The sequence below is a fragment of the Daphnia pulex genome, chromosome 12, assembly GCF_021134715.1.
Source record: "Daphnia pulex isolate KAP4 chromosome 12, ASM2113471v1".
Classification (NCBI taxonomy): domain Eukaryota; kingdom Metazoa; phylum Arthropoda; class Branchiopoda; order Diplostraca; family Daphniidae; genus Daphnia; species Daphnia pulex.
The window spans coordinates 395,981-416,743 of record NC_060028.1 but is presented as its reverse complement, the minus strand read 5'-3'; the positions used below and the strand labels follow the sequence as shown (position 1 = coordinate 416,743).

Genomic DNA, 20,763 nt, shown 5'->3' with positions numbered 1-20,763 from the left:
GTCGTGTAAGTGTAATCGAAGTGGATATGTGGCATGTGCTGTAATTGCGTATTGTAGTTGCTCCATCTCTCCATTTTTTCATTCTCCATGTTTTAATTCTTTTTAATGTATCATCATATCGTTCACATTTTATTGATAGATCGTTGTCATGATCTCATGAAAATAAATTCTATGCATCAGGAAAATTTTCGAAACCGGAAGTACGAAATCGTACAAAAAAATACATGAACTTTACCACAAATTTAACGAGGATCACGGATATGTGATTTGTTTGAACGTAGAATGAATATTTACTAAACTACTGACTGAAATGAGTAAAACCGGAAGTAGAAAAAAAAAGCAAATATCGAAAATTTAACAAGCACTCGTGCAGTTAAGTGTTCCCCACATTTCGGCCGTGATTTTAGTGCATTTGGGCAAGTTTTATTTTACTGTGTCAATCCATCTGACAGTCCGACGCCCCGGCCCAAGCTCCAACTTTCTGCCGCTAGAGGTCCTTCCTACTGTTTTGCGCCTTACACCTGTATGCCGTGCAAAACTCTACTCCGCTGCCCAGCGAACTATCTACGGTGCTCCGACTATTCTTGGCCGCTCCCATTACTACACCGAGGCTATTTCTTCTACTCCAGTGCCCGAGCTAATACTCCGGTGCTCCGACTTCGATTTTTAGCCTAGCTGCCGCATTTTGTCTAGCTTGGTTTCCACCGCAGCTGGCCATCACCGCATCGCTTCCCACCACCACACCGCACATCTTGGCTGCAACCACTTTTCGGCCACGGCAACTTCTCTATCTCCACTCTTTTCGGCACCTCACCGCTGCCCCGGCTGATACTGCTCCACTGGACTCAACTAATGGGCAGGTTTTAAAATATCGCTTGCTCGTCTTCATCTCCGCATGATCAATCTACGCCACTGCTGATTTTTGTCCGAGCTGACCCATCCTCTCATCCATTTATCTGCATTTGCTTACTCTGATCTCTGCTCAACGCTACGGTCCGAGTTTTCAACTTTCTCCACCAGGTGGCCTCCATCCAGCACTCCAACAACGCCACCAGATGGCAGCTGCCACTGGGGCATGCAAGGACGATACTTGGCATCAAGGAATAAAGCCACTTCAACTAACGGAGTCTCTCGACGCTCCCTACATCATCATCATTATTATCATCATATTTTTATTCCTCCGGCAAGCTAAATTTTAAGAATTTTACTATCTACTGATCATCTGGGCGCCAGCCGTCTCTCCGTTTTACAGCTCTCTTCAACAACACCGATTCTACTACACCGACTAAACTACACCGATCCTACTACACCGACTCTACCTCACCGACTCTACTACACCGACTCTACTACACCAACTCTTCTAAGATGGAAAAGGCTTGCGGGAACGAGGCATGCAACAACACTTTCTTCAGCTCCAACAACAGAAAGAAATTCTGCTCGGCCGCCTGCTACCCGTCAGTCATCGCTACTGCAGCTGCCAAGCGTCTGGGCCGTGGCCATAAATCAGTCGTTCCAGCTCCAGCCGTTAGCCTACCAGCTGCCCCACCAATCTACACCGAGTCTCCTTCCAGCTCTCCAGCTGCCAGAAGCCTCGACACATCTTGGGCTCCATCTCCGTCCGGCCGCCCTGCTACCACTCCTGGCCGCTCATCGACGAATGCCGCGACTTTCATCCGCTGTCGTAGCACAGCCTGCTGTAACTACTTTTCTCGAACCTCGCGTAGCCGCCAGTACTGTTCGCTTCCATGCCGGCCATCTAGTTCTACCAGGCAACCGGCAGCTGCGCCGGCCATCTCACCAACTTGGACAGACGCTTCGGCTCCTAGCACCACTCCGCTCTCACCTGCTCCTGCTCAGCTGGTGGCTGTTGAGACCCCGGATGGAAATCTTGCTTCAGGAGCCAGTGATGACTCCTGGTCCCCACCACCGGAACGTCGCTCGCCGACCACGCTGGCCGAGGGCCGTCAGCACAGGAGGGGAAACATCAACAACCATGGCGTCACCAACAACTCGCCTCCAACATCATCAGCCGTTGCTCCTTCTTTGCTCCCGGTTTCACAAGCCGCCACTCTCGCTCTACCAGCCAATCACAACCTCACCAGCGCTGAGAGAGAACTCTCTGATGACCCATCTCCTCTTTTAACAACACAACGGGCTCTCGACGCAACCGGTTGGGCTGCCTATCCAGTGGAGCCTCCGACCTCAACACAAGTTTCTGACACCAACCTCTCTGTGGACGCTTCACTCCGCTGCAATCAACCATCTCGGAGTGCTGGAATCGTGATCACTATGCCACTTGATAGCGAAACGGATTCGGATGGGAGCGACGACGATGCGGAGGAGACCGTCGATTCCACCTTATCTCCAGCTGAGGCTTTCTTTAACCTTTGGGCCCCGGTTTTCTTACGCTGCTCCAACCGTGGGGATATGGATCTGGCGACAGAAAGCTGCGCTGCCGACTGGCATCGACTCACTAAAAAGTCGGATGATCTTACTGCCAGCAGAAAGCAAGTGGTTCAGGAGCGATCACCGAACAGTCCTGCAGCTCATAGAAGACAGCAGTCAAGACAACAACAGCGGATTAAAAAAAAAGACAACACCAAGAAGAAGGAAGAGGCCGGCCGAATCCAAGCCCTTTTCAAGCGATTCCCGAAACGAGCTGTGCGGAAGGTGCTGGGCGAGACCTCCCAGGCCTACACCGGCACTGTTGAGGCTGCCACTGACTTCTTGAAGGGTGCATATGAACAGCCCCGCCCGTCCGAGGCAGCAGTACTTGAAGCGAGGCGGGTGTACGATGGATGCAGCTGGGCTAATCCATCTGAGGAAGAGCTCGAACATCTTGCCAGCCCACCAGCAAGATCTGAGATTGCCAGGAAACTCAAAAGAGCCTCAAACACGGCCCCAGGAGCGGACGGAGTCGAGTACAAGGACATCTCCCGTCTGGATCCGGAATGTCGCCTGCTGGAGGTCCTTTATGCCGCAGTGTGGCGCCTTGGTGTACCGAAGTGCTGGAAATCGGCCCGAACCATCCCGATCTTCAAGAAAGGGTCGACTGAAGACTACAGCAACTTCCGGCCCATCTCACTCCTCTCAACGCTGTACAAGCTCTTCTCCGGATGCATTGCCTCCCGGATCACCACAGTGGCCAGCGGCAACGAGTGGCTTTCACCAGAGCAGAAAGGTTTCCTCCCGGGGATGCACGGAATACAGGAGCACACAATGCTGCTCGAGAGTGCCATCGAGGAGGCCAAGTCCCAGAAAAGAAACTTAACAATCTGCTGGCTGGACTTGGCCAATGCCTTTGGATCACTTCCTCACGACTACCTCAACCAACTCTTCTGCAGTCTTCCAGTCCCTCCGGCCTTAAGGAGCATCCTTACCGACATCTACCAACATAACGAGTTCCATTTCGTTGTCGGCAAGGAGCTGGTGATGGTGAGACCGACATCCGGAGTCCGCCAAGGCGATGGGCTTAGCTCCATAATTTTTAATCTTGCAGCGGAGCCTCTAGTCCGCCGGGCCAAGGCGAACTCCCATGGATTCCAGCTCTTCAATACTCGCCTGAAATCCACTTCCTATGCTGACGACATCTCTGCGGCCGACTCCGACACTACCAGCCTTCAATCGACTATCGATGGAATGAATTCGACAGCCTCAATTCTTGGTCTCCGCTTCAATGCCAAGAAGTGCTCTTCTCTCACCATTACCAACGGGAGAGCCAGCACGTCCACTAAGCTCTCCATCAACGGTGTCCAGATTCGGGCACTGGATGTAGGGGAGTATGAAAATTATCTTGGCGTCCCTATGGGAACTAAGCTCACCTTCAGACCAGCCACAGACCTCCGTGAGAAGCTAGTCAAGATTGCGGACTCCTTGCTGGCTCCTTGGCAGAAGCTGGAGGTATTTCGTGCGCACCTCCTGCCGTCTCTCTCGCATCACCTGGCGACTGGCCGCGTACAGAGGGGCTTCCTTGACGAGCTGGACACTCGGTGTGCGGAATTCCTCCGCCAAGTGGCATACGTGCCACACACAGCCCACACTGCTTTCTTGTTTGCGGACCGGAGGGCTGGGGGGCTTGGCGCCTCTCAGCTTAAAAAAGACGCTGATGTGTGGACGATTGCCAGGGCCGTTCAACTGTTGGACAGCAAAGATCAAGTTGTCCGTCTCGTTGCCAGAGCCCAACTTGAGAAAACCGTCTCCAGGGGTATTGACCAAGCCACGGATGTGCCGCTCCCCCTCTCCGATTTCCTGTCTGGCTCAACACAGGGGGGCCTGTACGACACTCGGTTCTACGGGTGCGGTCCGAACACATGGACTCGAACGCGAAAAGCAGCCAGGCGTCTTCACGCAAGGATCGACGTATCCAGCGATAGTTCCCTTTCAAAAGTGATCGCTGATGACGTCTCCTGCCTGTCGAACAAGGCTGTCCGCGGATTGAGGACGGTGATCAGGGGCCGATGGACAACCGAACTCTCCAACGCCTCAAACCAGGGAAGAGTGGCAAGAGGTCTCCTTTTGGACTCGTCGAGCGACATCGCCAGGCTCACATCATCACGCACCAAACTCAACTTCGAAGAATGGAAGCTGATCCATCGCAGCCGACTATCCATCCTACCTCTTTTCGGCACACCTGGAATTTCGGCTCCTGACAAGAAGTGCCGAAGGTGCAGGACGGACGCCGAGACCACGTCTCACGTGACCAGCCATTGCCGGGTCAACCTTCCGGAAATCGGACGGCGACACGACGCAATTCTGCTGGAACTGGCCAAAATCATCTGCAGGGCCGGTCACACGATTCGTGTCAACCAGGTGTTCCCGGACACTACCCTCCGCCCAGATATCGTCATCACCTCCGCAACACCGCAGCTCATCATCGACGTGACGATACCTTTCGATGCTCCGGAATCCCTACAAGCTGGATTCGACCGGAAAGTGGCCAAATATGGTCATCTTGGACCGACGCTTCCGGTGGTGATCGGCGCTTTGGGCTCCTGGATGCCGTCCAACAACGCGGTGGCCAACTCCCTCAACATACAACCTAATGCGTGGCGCCGTTTCAGGCGGAAGAGTCGACTTGCAGCCATCCAAGGGTCAATGAGAGTGGTCTCTAACCACCTTCACGCAGCTGACAGGGATGAAGGCCTACTGGGGCCCGCATAAGGATAGCTCCAGAACTCAAACTGTATGAACTTAACGAAATCGTGTCGTGTAAGTGTAATCGAAGTGGATATGTGGCATGTGCTGTAATTGCGTATTGTAGTTGCTCCATCTCTCCATTTTTTCATTCTCCATGTTTTAATTCTTTTTAATGTATCATCATATCGTTCACATTTTATTGATAGATCGTTGTCATGATCTCATGAAAATAAATTCTATGCATCAGGAAAATTTTCGAAACCGGAAGTACGAAATCGTACAAAAAAATACATGAACTTTACCACAAATTTAACGAGGATCACGGATATGTGATTTGTTTGAACGTAGAATGAATATTTACTAAACTACTGACTGAAATGAGTAAAACCGGAAGTAGAAAAAAAAAGCAAATATCGAAAATTTAACAAGTGAGCTTTGTTGGGGGAATAGTTATCGTCAGTTATCACTAAAAGATTACCACAAAAAACTACCGATAAATGTTTAAGGAGATGTGCAAAGTATCTGAAACTGACTGTTTTGACAGCTGAAAAATATCGAAAAGCCATCTAGCGTTAGAAAAAAGAAACGTCCAAGTAAAACTTCGTTTGCGCGCAAGAAGGGCCTGATTTTAGAATTATTACACAGAGTTCAACGCAAATATATTACTAGTAGATAATCTACAAAAATAAGTCAATTGTCGGGTACCTGGCCATAATCCCGTGGAGAGTGACTGTAGGTGTGTCACAGCAACTGAAGTGATCCAACTCGCCAGTGAAGCGAGAAAAGTTGAAAGTTTTGTAGCAGCATAAGAAGCACTGAAGTAGTGAAGCTGGATGAGCGTACGTCTTGAAGATAAGGCTGGAGCAGAACGTTGGTGGAAGTCCCTCTTCTGCCATGGACAAATCCAGCATTGGCTCAAGGATGTCCGTGGGGATCTTGCGTGCTCTGTAAAAAAAAAAAAACGTGTTACATTAATGAAAATATAAAAATGTAAAAAGTATATCATTCTTTACCTTTTCTAAGAAGCACACTGAAAATGTTCATGATGAAAAACAGTAAAAATGGCATTCACAGCAACCAACAGCATTACTCCTCGTGTTGAGATAAATTTCTGATGATAAAGAAAGTGTCATGAACTTTTTTGCAGCAGTATGGTGGCAGGTGATATAAACTGATGCTTTACCTTTATCATTTGAGTGATGAATATAGTAAGCATTATTGGATTTTCATCCAGCAGATCTGGTATGTTTACAAACACATGGCAGGTACGTTATTCATTCCACACTCTTCATGTCACTGAAACTCTAAGTAGATGGGAAAAATAACTCTATGTTACTTACAAATTTACACAGATAAACAAATGAAAAATAAAACTCTACCTATCCCTCAGCTGAGTTGCCTTCTAAACAGAAGTAGAAACAGCCATAATAAAAGACAAGCTGTTGTAGGTTAAACCACCAAAATTGCAAGATTCCGAAAAGATCCTGTGGTTCATGAGCGAGAGTACCTATGTTACATGAAAATCTGAATTATGATGGTCTTAATGCTTCACTGTTCTGGTATGGTAGCAGTAAAGACAAAATTACCTATCTCGGAACATTTGTATTCCACTATGTGTGGGCTTCAAACATGGGTTTTAGGCTTTTGATATCCTGAGGATCATGCTGAACAGTGACTGAGCGCTAAACCAACTTGTTGGAATGACAGCATACATCTAGACTTGCAGAAATAAATTGGTATAATATACAAAATAAGGAAACTAGGGCAAACTAAACCTACATAAGATGCGAAGTCCAGCTTGATATTTGAAATCACAGAAAAATAAGTATAAAATAGCAACACTTTGTTTCGCCCATTTCTCCACATTTCACGGTGCAGAAACAACAAGGGCGACAGTGACGCCATCTGGTAATGAGTTTTGAATCTTATGTTGGTTGCACTCGACAGTCAGACAGAGATATGACATTACACGTTTCACGTCCAACAAGTCGTAACTTTCATAAGTTTCTTCGAAGTTCGAAACAAATTAAAAAGTTAAACAAAGGAGATCGGATAATGAGTCAACTGTTTGTAAGTAATAGATAACCTAGATAACACAACCTTTAGCTAATGATTCTTACAGCATCCTTGACTAAATGTTTTTAGATAATGTCAGATAGTCAGATTTTTAGATAATGAGCTGAAGTTGTTGTGTGACCTGGCCAACTGGGGCCAATAAGTAAAGCAGCCAATAATGCAAGCTATGTCTTCTGAAGCTAAATAATTTCTGTTGCAAGGTAGTTACTTTTACCAACATGTTTTTAAATTACTGTGATATTCAAGGTTTCTAACATTTCAGGTTAACTTTTCCCTGTCAAGTTGTAAATCTTCAAGATATTGGTGCCTTCACCAGATCCAATTCTTTACTGCAATCTATTTTAAGGACACAAGCAAGAAAATGCTGCTACTCAAGTTTTATGGTGAACGCCATTGAGTTCTAATTTAGGGAAATGTAAGATTGATAGATTTGAGGTATTGCTTTCTGTCACTTTAAAATTATTAATTATACTCTCCTTTCAGGTTAATCCCTCAGCCATTATTATAGTTGTTTGGAAACTGAAGATTGATAATTTGTGTAGACTTAGATAAATTACAAGTGCATATCTGGGCTGGGCTCCCAGATATGGTTCTGGCAATGCTAAAAGGAAAAAATTCTATCAACTATTTCTGGCGGAACCCCATAGAAATTTTTTTAAAAGAAAGTACTTTATTAATTTAATCAAATTTTGTCATGGTACAACTCTAGATAAGTTAATAAGTATTGTAAGTGTTGTAGCTGCCTGCTCCAGTGCGGCGGTAAGGGAGGGCAGGGGCAACTGGGAGTTCGTATTCGTGAACGGGAGCAACTGGGAGCTCGTAGACGTGGACGGGAGCGACGGGCAAGTGGTCGCCCTTTGGCCGGAATCCGTTTTCATCGGCTGTCCAGGTCAGAGTGAATTTCTCGCCTTCGGGGGAGACCCAGTAAGAGGATCCAGCGTTGGTATTGCCATAAACGTCGTCGTAAGTGGCTTTGCCGTAAGAATCGTAGGCGACGCCTTGCATCTTCTTCTGCACCTGCGATTCCTCGCGGGTCGTGTAGTCCGATCCAGAGTAGCTGCAAAATTAACAAGTTAACTTTTATTATTATTTTTCTTAATTCATTTAAAGAGAATATGGACTTACCCCCATTTGCTGCTTCCGTCGAGATTGCGGACGTCGTGTTGGCTGGTGATGGTGATTCCGCCATATCTGCTGTCCTTGTTGTAGCCGGAAGAACCGTAGCTGGGAGACGTCATGTAACTGGAGACTCTTTCATAGCCGGAAGGTGCGGCGACAGCAACAGCCAAGAGAGCAGCAACGATAAACTAAATAAAAATGAAATTTAACTTGTAAAAAAAGAAATTGAATTAAGTGGATTATTATTAGTTACCAGCTTCATGTTGATTCGATTGTTTTGTCGTACGAATGATACTTTGAATGGACACTCGCTGGACATTTTATACTCGCCGATGCTCCCATGTAACAGTCAACTATCTAAATCGCTCAGTGAAAGGCCGTCAGTTTGGTTTGACCCAATTTTTCGTTTATGGTGTTTACAGTCATACTTTGTTGTCACTCAGCAGCAAAGGCTGGCCGCGTCCATTCTAATTGCGAAATGTTCGACTAAATTTCTTAACTGTAACAGTATGTTAAAAAGTGCAGACGTCACAGCAAAACTCCATACGAAATTTCAACTGTCAAAAATGTAATTAAATACAAAAATTTGAATGTCGACAACGGTTATTTTACGTTCATTACGAATGCACAAATGGGCCTGCGCTTTCAAAAGTGCAAGTAGTATTCCATTTTATTTCTTTATTTACTGTGAGATATTTATCAACTCATATCTAATTACCTACTGAATCAGTTTAGAGGAAAAAGTTCAATTGATCGATATCATATCATCATGATCGAGCCAGAAGGGGATTCCCCATTGAAAGTTTGTCATTGAACTGAATTTTGAAAAACACACAAAAAAAGTTTGAACAGGTTTTTTACATACCCAATCACACTGCCGAACTAAAAAGTGTGGACCTGCAGGAAACGTGTTATGCTGAAGGCCGCACCGTTGCTACTTGCTAGTCAATGATGTCTTTATTAACGCCACTAATTCACGTCCACTGCACTGTTGCAGTTGAAGTTAATGGAATCTCTGCCAAAAGATTAAAACAAGTAAATAAAAGTAAAATCTGAAACTTCATGACGTCATGTCGTAAAGATAAAACGAATACAAATGATGTACTGAAAACCTTTAGAAAGTTCATGGGGGGGAAATCCCCAGTGTTCTTGAAATCGTCGTCGTCGCCGATGAACTAAATGTGGAAAAGACAAGACGTTGATTGAGGTTGGCTGCAGGAATCTGAAATGTCCAGTTGCGGCAGAAGCAGAACATCAACTGACTAAAAATAAGAAAAAGATGGGCGGCCATTATGGATTATTTTCTCTAATATAATTTTTGGCGAGCGGGAGTTTTAAAATCTTTGACGCTTTTCGATTTAATTTTCGATTTCAAGCTCCTGTTTGTTCTATTCTTTGCTGACAATCGTCCATTTTTATTATCTTGATTAATCTTTGACCCAGGTCAGATGTAACTTAAATCAAAAATGGGAAATTATCTTTTAAAAAGATAAGAAAGGTTGATTGAGAAAGTATACTGTGCTCTCCCGGTGGTTTATTACGCGACCTTTAAAAATAACGAAGCTAATGATGCCACCAGGATCTTGATGTTAGTTTTGAAACTGGAAATTTTTTTGTGCAAAATGTAAACCGCTTCCTTCGGTTTTGGAATTCTTTACCGTGATATCGGAGAGCATATAAGTCATCAGACATTTCTTTCTTTACGAAACGTGAAATTCTCTATAAACTGAATAGCCCCGCAAAAGTCATTCGTCACATCCTCAGGCACTGGGAATTCAAAAAACAATTCGGTGTTAAAGTAATAATAACTTTAAATGAATTTTTTAAGTCGAGTTACCAAGTGGTTGGAGGAGATTGTCTACAGATGGTTCTTCGTAAAAGTAGACACTCACGAAAGAATTGTAATCATAGTCATCGTCGTCGGTGGATTCTTCGTCTTCCGAGAAAACTTTTTCGTCGCTGGAAACACTTTCGGTCCAGTCCAATCCAACCACAGTCCTTTTTTACTAAGCTGGGAAGTGAAAATAATTTAATGGATACTCGATTAATTTGGCTTAAGTTTGCTTTAACTTTCAGTCCATGGGTTGCAAAAGCGGGGGATCGCGACCGTGAAATTAAAATGAAATTAAAATTCTTCAAGTGAAATTACGACCACGGTATTTAAAAAAAAAACCGTCCCACATTTGGCTGATGTAGGGCGATTTAACACATCCGGATCCATCCGGAATTACCGAAGGCTTTCGGTGGATTTTCCCTTTGCCATCAGGGAAGGGTATTGTCACTGTTCTCAGGGTATTTCACCTGAGCCTGTTGGATTTTAACGCAGGCTTGCAAACAAACCTAACGTGCCCGAAACATGTCCGATACATGGGGCGAAGCTTTACTCTTCTAAACCAACATACAGCGAGTCTGAAATGATTAAACCTTCAGGTTTAACTACCCCCCTAGACTCTCGCTTGTGTGACGCAGAGTTGGGCGGGGCGCCACCCAGTGGTTGGGTGGTGAACCATCTATGTTCCTTTGGAGAATCGAACTCGGGGCTCGATACGTTCTGATGTTAAAGCCACGCCCTATCCGAGTCACCCACTCTGCACACACAATTATTTGTTTCATTTGACGCCAGAATTTTGACATGTAACACCTCAGTTTTAACATTCAGCAGTTATTTCGGAATGATTTTAGTGTGACTTGAATTAAAACCAATTAAAATGAAATTAAACGATGAAATAAATCATGAATACTGTGGGGAAAAAATGTAAATATTTCAAAAAGATTACTTGGATGTTTTTCTTCCTGTGATGAGTGTGATCTAACCGGCAAAAAAAAGGTCCAGTAGATTAGAATAGACACGCCCAATCCCCGACGTTGCCAACATCCGCCGCCAGGGTATGACACTCTATCGGACGATAATCCGGTATTCCATCCACTCAATTAAATATTAATAACTAAATCCAATGAAAATTAAATCAAACAATAAAAAATGTGCTACGTTAATTGACAGAAAGATTCCCTGGTGTCTAGCCGGCCAAAAATCTAATAGATACTGAATCGTCCACATTTGTATAAAAGGCCAAAATGCGCATCATATTAGTGCATATTAGTTTATGTCAACCGTTAATCCTTCGGAAATAACTGCCAAATGGTTAATAAATAGATGTCACATGTCAAAATTGTGGCGTCAAATAAGACATTGCATTGTGTGAACAGAGTGGGTAAGTAGGATAGGGCGTGGCTTTAACCAAAAAAAAACAAATCAAGGCATGAGTTCAACTCTCAAAGGGATCATGGTTGGTACATCACCCAACCATCAGGCGGCGCCACAGAATTTATATAAAAGGCCCACCCCTCTCTACTTCACGACGGCCGAGCGTCTTGGGGGCTTGATGAAACTGAGATTGAGGAGGAGGAGGTAATCTCGGTAGTAATCACGGCCAGACGAGCTGTATGTTGATTTGGTACATTCTGATGAATATCACAATGTGCTTAGACCCCCTATCCTCGGAGGTGGGTCCGTCAGATTTGCTTGCAATTCTGAACAGAAAATCCAACAGGCTCAGGTGAAATACCCTGAGATACAGTAGGACATAAAGCAATACCCATCCCTGATGGCAAAGGGAAAATCCACCGATCTACCCATCGGTAATTCCGGAAGGATCCGGATGCGTTCAGAAATCGCCCTACATCAGCCAAATGTAGGACGTTGAAATTACATTTTGATCAAATTAAAATTAACACAGATCGGGTAAACTGCATACTAGGAGTGACTTGGAAATGTGACTTAACGATTTTGTTTTTAAAATATCTGCACTCCGTGTCAAACCGATATAATGACGTCTATCTGTTGTTTATCACGTGGGCAGGCCTACTGTTACACATTTCTGAAAGTAAGAATTCTAAGCGAGAATGGGCGAGAAGGAAAAAATAAATCAATTTCCCATCTAATCTACGGATTTGGCAAACGGAAATTCCAGTAGCGCACAAAACAAACTATTCCCCTACGGTTAAAATTAAATCTTTATCAGCGCATTAAAGAAACTCGTTGCAAAACAAAAACGAACCACACGACGAATGGACACATCAGCAGTTAGAAATAAGTGAACCGAATCTGGCTAAAAGGATTTGCATTAAATTCGTTACAATATTTATCTCATGCATTCGTTCAACGTACTCGTAAATACACTTACCCATGAACCGTCCGGAGTCGTCTTGGCTGCCCCCCCACAGAGATCGTATCCAACTCCAGTCTCCCGCCTCTCACCTGTTTAGTGCAATGCACAAGTGGAGAGGGACAAAAAAAAAACACCCCATTAAAATATAGGAAATATAATCATAAAAACTTGTGAAATCAACTTAATCTACTTAAAACAAAAAGGGAAAGAATTTCAATTTTCCGACAAGGAAGTTATTAACGAGAGGTAAAACCACAAATATCCGCTACAAATTTGGCATCAACACGTCCGTTAGAGATAACGAAACGGGTGCAAACAGGACGTTAATGTTGCTGGTTTCAAATGTGGAAATGTTTGTACAAAACGAAAACCACTCTTTGCGGTTTGGAATTTTTTTAGGCGATCTAAGCACAGAGAAAAAGTCATCAGACATTCGATTTCTCCCTTCGAGCAAGGTGCGTCTACTTTGAAACAATTTCGACAAAATTCGTGAGTACCTCAAATTGAAAATGTCAAGATCACGACGGACGTGCGTTTCATCACTTGGGAAGTCGTTTCCACAGTTAGTAAGTAGTGGACAAACGGTTTGGTTGTTTCAAATTTTCTTTCTCTTGTCGACTCTGATCGTTCAGAGCCAACAGCAATTCAAACTGACACTAGTCCCGAGCGGTGATGAACAGGTGGTTGAAGCCGGTTCAACTGTAACAGTCACCTGTATATTGGCCGATTACTTAATTCTTCCCGAGCTGTCAAACGTGACGTGGACGACTGAAAACAGAAGAAACATACAGGTTTAAAATAATAATAAGCATATAAATATTGGAAATGACAACAACAATATGTCGATTGTTTCAGGATATTGGCGGACGCCTGAATTTGACTAGTAACACAAACGGCACCCACCTAATATCAATGCTTACGTTAAGAAACGCAACAGCTGAAGACACAGGCTATTTCGAATGTAGCCATTTAATGTACTCCAGAAGAACAGTTTCGTCCCTCCGTCAATACGTTTACGTTTACAGTTGGTTATATCCCCTATTATTTCTTAAGCGCAAAGCAAAAATAACAGCAGAAATTTTAAGATGACAATTCAGAATTCACAACTAATCAGCCACTTTTTCAATTCACTAAATTTATAGGCTATGAACAACTCGTCTTCGTACAAGACCAAGAAGATCAAGAACATCAAAGTTATTTCATCGCCGAAACAGGACAAGCTTTCACCGTCCCGTGCAAACCCACTCATCCGAACGTCACCGTCGCTCTATTTAAGGGAAATCCACTCACCAATTTTTCTGAGGTAGCACTAATGGAATTATTCAATTTTGAAAGAGTTTTCAAAAATTATAAACTTGATGAAGGTTTGGTTATCCCAAAACAATTCGGTGTGGTCGTTTGAACCGACGAGAGGATTCACAATAAAGAACATTAGGGTTAATCTAAATGAAGATACTCTTTACTTTTGTACTGGAACGCTGGACGTCATCAAAGGAAAACGCGTCAAAATTTCCGAAAAAAGAATTGACGATGACTTCCCAAATTTTTTAAAAGGGTTTTTACCGAAAGATAAGCTGCCAATTACAGACTTTGCACCCTTCCTTTTAGGCGTAATAGGTACGGTACATGAAGTTCAATTTTGAAGTAAAAAAAGTGTGATTACATCACAACTTAATTCTTAATAGGAATGGAACTGGAAAGGGTCGGCGAACCAAACGATCCCGTAGAAGGAAGTAACGTCACTTTAATCTGCAGCATTTCAGCATTACAAAGAATGAGTTCGTCCCTTATTTCAATGTGGTCCTATCAAATCAAAGGCAACGGAGGAATGCAAATCATTGATGACAAAAACCCAGCACCACCAGGTCTGAAAGCATTGGCAAACTGAAAGCAGTCTTGGTACCATTTTCTGAATTCTCTGACTTTCTGAAGGTATCCTCACTACGGAAAAGAATAATATTGGTGAAACTTATACGTATAGAGTTGACAAACGACTGTACCTGCACACCGTTAACCTTGGCACACCCTACACAAGATTCCAATGTTCAGTAAACAATAGAAGGAGGGATCGAAAAGAGATTTCTTTCACAATAAAAGGTAACGCTTTGATCAAATTGATTTTTTTTCTTTTTTTTTAAATCTTTCCATTATGCTAATTTCATAATTGCAAAAATTATTTAATTTAACCTCTTTTCATTTCTACAGAAATAAACAACGAACCAGTAGTTAATTCTATCGCATTGAAAAATGAAACAGCCCAGAATTTAACGTGCAACCGATTATCGCAACATGTCAAAGTTCAGTGGTTCAAGGTAAACTAATCTTACCATTCTTCGTAGCAGCCGTTCTTTATACCAAACAATTACTTTGATTTAAAGAATAACAGGAAATACACCGGCATAATCTTCGAAACTGAAATCGCGTCCGTTTTGCCACTCGAAGGAAGAGCAACTGAAAATGGAACCTACGAATGTCGGTGGAACAACAGCCGTGGCGAAGCGAGGCACAGGCAGTTTATTGTCAGTTTCATTAGAGTTGGAATAATCGACTCAAGTGAAGCAAAATCATTTGCTACAGTCAACGGAATTTCAATAACTTTTGCAGTTTTATTTGCAATTGGAGTTGGAATCAGTATCAAAATTTACCTCGACAAGGTAAGTGATGAAAAGGAATTCTTCTCTCAACATGTTTCCTTACTTCGTCACATTTGAAAATTCAACCTAATGTCAATCCTCATTTAGAAAAAGGTGGAAAAATCCCTTGAAAGTAGACTGAATGGCGACCCAGGCAAAATCGACCCGGATGTGCCGATGGAATATCAAACGGAATTCCTGCCCTACGACAAGAAATGGGAATTTCCCAGGAAAAGACTCAGACTTGGTACGTTATTCTCTAAAAACAAATTTATGCTTGATTCCGTCAAGTGAAAAAAATTCTTTAAAATAAAGGCCAACAACTGGGAGCTGGTTGTTTCGGGCGAGTCGTCAAAGCGGAAGCCGTGGGCATTGGAGGAACTGAAACGGTGACCACAGTGGCCGTTAAAATGGTTAAAGCAACTGCCCAGTCTGATGACGCCTTGGCCGCTCTCATCAGAGAATTAAAAATCCTCATCTACATGGGATCGCACGTTAACGTCGTTAATTTACTAGGGGCCTGCACCAAAACTAATAACAAAGGTGAAATCAAAAAGCAATAAAACGAAAATTAATAAATTAACAAAATCTACGGCCTTGATTTTGCAGAAGAACTTTTGGTCATCATCGATTATTGTCGTTTCGGCAACATACAAACATATTTGACAAAACATCGCGACCAATTCATCAATAAATTGAACGAATTCGGTGACTTGTCATCACTTACTGAAACGGCGGAAACGGAAATTAATGAAAAGTAACTAATTATGACACAAATCGATTCGTGAATCTCATTTTTTTCTTATAGCGACAACATCAACGAAGGAAACCCTCCCGTATCAACAGTGGATTTAATCAGATGGACTTTGCAAATAGCTCGTGGGATGGAATTTTTGTCCAGCAAAAAGGTCTGTGCAGTCAAATGACCTACGACTTATTAAATTGTGAAATTTCGAATTGTCTATGATTTGACTAACAGATTCTGCACGGCGATTTGGCCGCCCGCAATGTCCTTTTAGCCGATCACGGAATCGTCAAAGTTGCCGATTTCGGAATGGCAAGGCAAATGAAGGATTACGAATACGAGAAAAAGGGAGAGGTAAACTAATAAATCAATAAAATTATAATAATGTTCAATAACACGTGAGATCTCTCTTTGATGGACAGAGCTTAATACCGATCAAGTGGATGGCGATTGAATCGCTTACAGCTAAAATTTTTTCCAGTCAATCGGATGTCTGGTCCTACGGGATTCTCTTGTGGGAAATTTTCTCCCTCGGCAAAGTCCCATACCCAGGTGAAACACAATTCAAATGAAATATCCCCTCGAACTTCTCGAATGAATTATTTCATTACCAAAAGGAATGAATGGCAGGGAACTAATGGAAGATATTCAAAATGGATATCGAATGACACCACCGGAATATTCTCCAAATTTCTTCGGCCAAATTATGAAAAATTGTTGGGAGAAAGATCCAAAGCAAAGACCGAGATTCTCTCAACTGTCAGAAATGATCGAAAAATACGTGGAGTCATTTGTCAGCATCGACTATTTAAATATAAATTCCTCGTGTGAAAATGGTGCAATCAACGAGATACTCGAACCTACTGCGACCAGTCGTTTAGATATCGTGACAATTTTAAATGAGATCCGGCAATCAGCTGATGTGAACTATTCTATTGGTTATTCAGAATTGCAAGCAAAATAGGCAACGTGACCTGCTTAACTATGATCAGTTATCTTCACAAAATGGTCTGAATTTCTTCTATTGGCAAAATACACAACGCTGTTCAAAACTAGCCGGTAGCGCATCATCGATAAGGAAGACGTATCCTGCATCATGTTTTACACAAATCGTGCGGGAAAACAAACGTTGACATTTTCGTCTTAATGTAGATTTGAATTAATAAAAATGTGACCCATAAATATCAAGACACTTAAACGAGGAAGGGGCTTCTATTGATTACTGTAGCTATTTTAAATAAAGTTGGTGGTAAACTAGATTTCCCTTCATCTAATTCCCATCAAATGAATCAGAAAAGGATGACTTACCGAAATGTTCTTGTAGCCTTCATCAGCCATGGCTAGAGGGTTCTGGTCAGTTGAGTTTCCACAGAACTGAATTGGCCTGGGCACCACATTTTGGAGACTGCCAAACTGGAAATTCCCTAGTAAAATTTATAAGACATACATTTTTGTAAGAACTATCATTGTAAAATTTGTGATGAACAGTTAAACATGGTACAAACACATCTAAGCATGAATTGAAGATTAATAATAGATTGTCAAAGTTAATATTTTTTTTTTACTTGTACAAGAAAACGAAAACTTCTTTAATACAATTGATTGTTAAATAGTTATTTACCTGATGGCACCTATCATCACGGTACTAGACAGGGATGGGGGGAAAACTATAACCAAATCAGTAACAAGTTTATGGTGAAATCCAACTTGAAATGTTTCAACTGAATAAATTGCTGGTCGAAGCATTTTGACATAAACTCCGGGAAGCAAACAGTCACCTGCAGTCTGCAGGCTCTCAGCTGATTAGAGTTGACTCACAGGATCATTTGACGGAAGCAAATTTGTTATTGACATCCGTCGTCGCCGCCTGATGGATAGAAATTCAAAGGCCCCTGGTGGCTGAATGTAAACAAAATAATTACATTTTATAAATATTAATGAAAAAATAATAATAACATTAATGGGCCCAAGCTTTGGAAGAAATCAATACTCCTTAAATGTGCTCATTGCTTTAAATACAACACAATCTTTTATTCAAATCGAAGCCATATTGTGTTCCAACTTCATTTTCACTCAATCTCTACACCCACTTTACTATGAACAAATGAGGTGTGGAGTGGTGGTGGAATCATAACAATAAAAACTCGAGAGTTATGGAAAAAAACTATACCTGCTAAGTAGAAAAATTTATGAATGTCGAAAGAGTTAGGCTAGGCCTCTTGATTGCTCCAATACCAGCAGCATCAGTCTCATGACTACTTCATTTGGAATTATCTAAATCAAGAACACATGGATTATAAGTCCTCTGTTCTATAAAGCTATACAGGATTATAAGTCCTCTGTTCTATAAAGCTGTACATACTCAAATCGTTTACAGTTTAAAGCCTATTTCAAGTATCAAATAGCCTAATATAGTATCACAATATAAGATAGGATGGGGTGTAATACCATGCTTTTTAGTAATTCAATAAGTTTTTGTAATCATGCAACAATGAAGCAAGATATGAGCATAATAAAAATAAAAACCTTGCTTTAAGTCACGATCAGATCATGAGATCTAAACTTTGGGTTCAATAAAATAATTCCTGTTGACTGATAGTTACGTTTAACTAAGCGCAAAAAACAGACCACACACTTGATGATAAAGAATTTATGCTAACAATTTTACCGATTTATCTGGGGAAACGCGAAACGAATACAAATTACCAAACGAACGTAGAGAATTGTAGAAACGATCTGGTAACGATAATACTTCCAACATCATGTGTACTGCCTAATTTAAAAAAACACATACTGTATTACTGTCGACTCGTCGGGTGTCGACGGTGGCCACCATTTTGAATAATTTAACTGAAACTGGAGGGGGAATGGGGCAAGGTTGCATCAAGATAAAAATTTATTCGGCCACATCTAAAATAAATTAGCAAATTGGATATGTCATATGTGTTTTGATTCTTTCGAATTATTCTCGAATGCAGATTCATTTAATTATTTATTATCTCGATTAAACTGAGGTCGGAAAATTCCTCTAACCTGAAACAAACAACAAAATGTCTTTCTTGAGGCCGCAGGCATAGAGAATAACGAGCTTCTCTATGTGACTACTAGATGGCGTCACCGCTCGGGTTGGCCCGCGGACCCGGTGGTTCAACCCGTCGCCCGGCCCGTAGAAAATATGCCTCGGTGGGTCGAGTTGGGTTGGTTTTTTTTCCTTCAGCACAGGCTGTGGCCCGGGTTTTCATGGCCCGGGCCACAGCCCTAAAGAGTAAAGAGACATCTGTCGTAGAAATTTGTCTCTACGCAGGGAAAAGTGCAGAAGAAAAAAATTTTGCGAGTTTGAAACCGTTCGAATCTTCGAAAAAGGATATAATAAATAATAATAAAAAAATAAAACACCGAAATTCGATGAGTTAGATTCGTCCCTCAACTAGATATTTAATTCAATGTCTATTTCAATAAATTCAGAAGACTGCGTCTACACAAGCTGTTATTGGTAAATATTAAAATGACTTCTTTTGCCCCAGCTTTACTGAATAGTGACATACTTTTTATTTGTTACATACAAGAAGCGAGGAGAATGTATGGCATGTATGCAAATATGTGAAAGAAAATCACCCTGGACTTCTTGACAAGTGTGTTGCTGTATTCATTTCAAATGAAAAGCAAACCATCCCGTTGTGGAGTCAAAAGCAGAGCACTGATGAGAAAGGGCTAGTTATCTGGGTAAAACATAAATTAAATCACTAATGCATAGATTTATGTTGATTTTTAAATATTTCTTTGTAGGATTATCATGTGATATTCATTTACCACGCCAAAGAAAATTACTTTGATGTTTATGATTTAGATACTACATTACCGTTTCCCTGTTCATTTGAAGAGTACAAAACTAAAGCTTTGGGCCTAGATCATGATCTGCAAACTCAATTTCAAAGGTTGAATTTTAATTGATTGCCATTATTTCACCATTCTCAGTAAACTAATATTCTTCTTCTCCAGATATTTTAGAGTCATACCAGCTGAGCAATACCTAACAAGATTTGCTTCTGACAGATCACACATGATTAAGGATGCCAAATGGTTGAAACCTCCCCCAAATTATCCCCCAATTTTTACTGCCACATCCGCAAATAATTTAAATGATTTTATAAGTATGAGTAGTCGAGAAGTTCCCGGTCAAATTTTCAATTATCGGGATTTTGTCTCGAAATTCTCTTGAAATTTGACAAAATACAAAAAAATATATTATCTTCAGCGCTTGGCCGCTTGCGCATTATTCACACGCGTTTATAGCAGACGAAAAGATGTCAGAAACTCACGTTCGTTGTCGAAAATGTCGAACAAAATTGATTTTACCTGAAGAAAAAGATTGCCTGACAACTTGTCATGGACCTTCTGATTCTCAGGGAGAGGATAATTCAGAGTGTCTCTTGGATAAGTCAATATTATATGTTAAGGATGAGAAACTGCCAGTCTGGCTTGAAACCCTAGTTCAGACAGTAAGTACGCTCAATAATATTTTACAAACTCATGAAGAATGACCAAAATCCCTTTTCTTCTGTATTAAAGTCTTCCTGGACCAAGGGTAAAATTGTTTGCCCTTCTTGTGATGCCAGGCTTGGTACCTTTGATTTCCTATCTGGACAGAAGTGTCAGTGCCAACTCCATGTCCTACCTCCTGTCCGATTGACAAGCAGTAAGGTGGATCAGCTGAAATCATGATATGAAAATGTTGTTATGTGATATTTTTGTATGAATTCATTCATGTTCCCTGGCAATTGAACCATAAATAAATCTGAAAGAATCCCCAAACTGAAAAATATTGTTTTCTTGAAAGCATGAACATCTTGCTGAAGCATAATTTATCAGTCAGTTTCTAACATTT

At 41.9% G+C, this 20,763-nt stretch overlaps 3 protein-coding genes and 3 long non-coding RNA genes across 8 annotated transcripts; 3 read left to right on the top strand and 3 right to left on the bottom strand.

Moving 5' to 3' along the window:
• Window positions 1–6,197: 6,197 nt before the first annotated feature.
• On the bottom strand, window positions 6,198–7,041 carry LOC124208620. 2 transcript variants are annotated; one of them, XR_006880528.1, is made up of 5 exons: window positions 6,916–7,041; window positions 6,723–6,855; window positions 6,516–6,643; window positions 6,320–6,440; window positions 6,198–6,247 (listed from the first exon to the last, which is right to left on the bottom strand). It is a non-coding gene; the product is annotated as an uncharacterized LOC124208620 (long non-coding RNA). The 2 variants fall into 2 exon arrangements; XR_006880527.1 differs by having other exon boundaries at window positions 6,723–6,850; window positions 6,916–7,039.
• Window positions 7,042–7,076: 35 nt separating this feature from the next.
• On the top strand, window positions 7,077–7,976 carry LOC124208622. 2 transcript variants are annotated; one of them, XR_006880530.1, is made up of 4 exons: window positions 7,077–7,206; window positions 7,282–7,412; window positions 7,475–7,627; window positions 7,696–7,976. It is a non-coding gene; the product is annotated as an uncharacterized LOC124208622 (long non-coding RNA). The 2 variants fall into 2 exon arrangements; XR_006880531.1 differs by lacking the exon at window positions 7,282–7,412 and having other exon boundaries at window positions 7,080–7,206.
• LOC124208618 (endocuticle structural glycoprotein ABD-4-like) lies at window positions 7,863–8,712 on the bottom strand. Its single transcript, XM_046606461.1, has 3 exons — window positions 8,585–8,712; window positions 8,338–8,519; window positions 7,863–8,269 (listed from the first exon to the last, which is right to left on the bottom strand). Exons 1-3 carry the CDS (start codon window positions 8,648–8,650, stop codon window positions 7,927–7,929), a joined length of 591 nt encoding a protein of 196 aa, XP_046462417.1. The 5' UTR covers window positions 8,651–8,712; the 3' UTR covers window positions 7,863–7,926.
• A 3,797-nt stretch (window positions 8,713–12,509) lies between these two features.
• On the bottom strand, window positions 12,510–18,975 carry LOC124208621. Its single transcript, XR_006880529.1, has 4 exons — window positions 18,585–18,975; window positions 18,049–18,152; window positions 17,187–17,777; window positions 12,510–12,589 (listed from the first exon to the last, which is right to left on the bottom strand). It is a non-coding gene; the product is annotated as an uncharacterized LOC124208621 (long non-coding RNA).
• LOC124208617 (vascular endothelial growth factor receptor 3-like) lies at window positions 12,933–17,072 on the top strand. The gene is made up of 15 exons (XM_046606460.1): window positions 12,933–13,291; window positions 13,356–13,524; window positions 13,643–13,803; window positions 13,865–14,117; window positions 14,186–14,365; window positions 14,433–14,597; window positions 14,706–14,812; window positions 14,879–15,154; window positions 15,242–15,380; window positions 15,449–15,676; window positions 15,743–15,890; window positions 15,942–16,041; window positions 16,113–16,232; window positions 16,301–16,430; window positions 16,496–17,072. Exons 1-15 carry the CDS (start codon window positions 13,010–13,012, stop codon window positions 16,840–16,842), a joined length of 2,805 nt encoding a protein of 934 aa, XP_046462416.1. The 5' UTR covers window positions 12,933–13,009; the 3' UTR covers window positions 16,843–17,072.
• A 209-nt stretch (window positions 18,976–19,184) lies between the features above and the next one.
• Window positions 19,185–20,698, top strand: LOC124208619 (protein N-terminal glutamine amidohydrolase-like). The gene is made up of 5 exons (XM_046606462.1): window positions 19,185–19,371; window positions 19,448–19,601; window positions 19,665–19,813; window positions 19,878–20,377; window positions 20,448–20,698. Exons 1-4 carry the CDS (start codon window positions 19,322–19,324, stop codon window positions 20,095–20,097), a joined length of 573 nt encoding a protein of 190 aa, XP_046462418.1. The 5' UTR covers window positions 19,185–19,321; the 3' UTR covers window positions 20,098–20,377; window positions 20,448–20,698.
• Window positions 20,699–20,763: the final 65 nt, after the last annotated feature.

Coding starts and splice junctions, on each gene's coding strand:
- LOC124208619 (XM_046606462.1), top strand. CDS start 19,322: ATGTCTATTTCAATAAATTCAGAAGACTGCGTCTACACAAGCTGTTAT. Junction 19,602..19,664: donor AGAAAGGGCTAGTTATCTGG/GTAAAACATAAA, acceptor ATTTCTTTGTAG/GATTATCATGTGATATTCAT. Junction 19,814..19,877: donor CTGCAAACTCAATTTCAAAG/GTTGAATTTTAA, acceptor CTTCTTCTCCAG/ATATTTTAGAGTCATACCAG.
- LOC124208618 (XM_046606461.1), bottom strand. CDS start 8,650: ATGTCCAGCGAGTGTCCATTCAAAGTATCATTCGTACGACAAAACAAT. Junction 8,520..8,584: donor ATCGAATCAACATGAAGCTG/GTAACTAATAAT, acceptor ATTTTTATTTAG/TTTATCGTTGCTGCTCTCTT. Junction 8,270..8,337: donor GACGGAAGCAGCAAATGGGG/GTAAGTCCATAT, acceptor TTAATTTTGCAG/CTACTCTGGATCGGACTACA.
- LOC124208617 (XM_046606460.1), top strand. CDS start 13,010: ATGTCAAGATCACGACGGACGTGCGTTTCATCACTTGGGAAGTCGTTT. Junction 14,813..14,878: donor TCAAAGTTCAGTGGTTCAAG/GTAAACTAATCT, acceptor TTTGATTTAAAG/AATAACAGGAAATACACCGG. Junction 16,431..16,495: donor CGGCAAAGTCCCATACCCAG/GTGAAACACAAT, acceptor CATTACCAAAAG/GAATGAATGGCAGGGAACTA.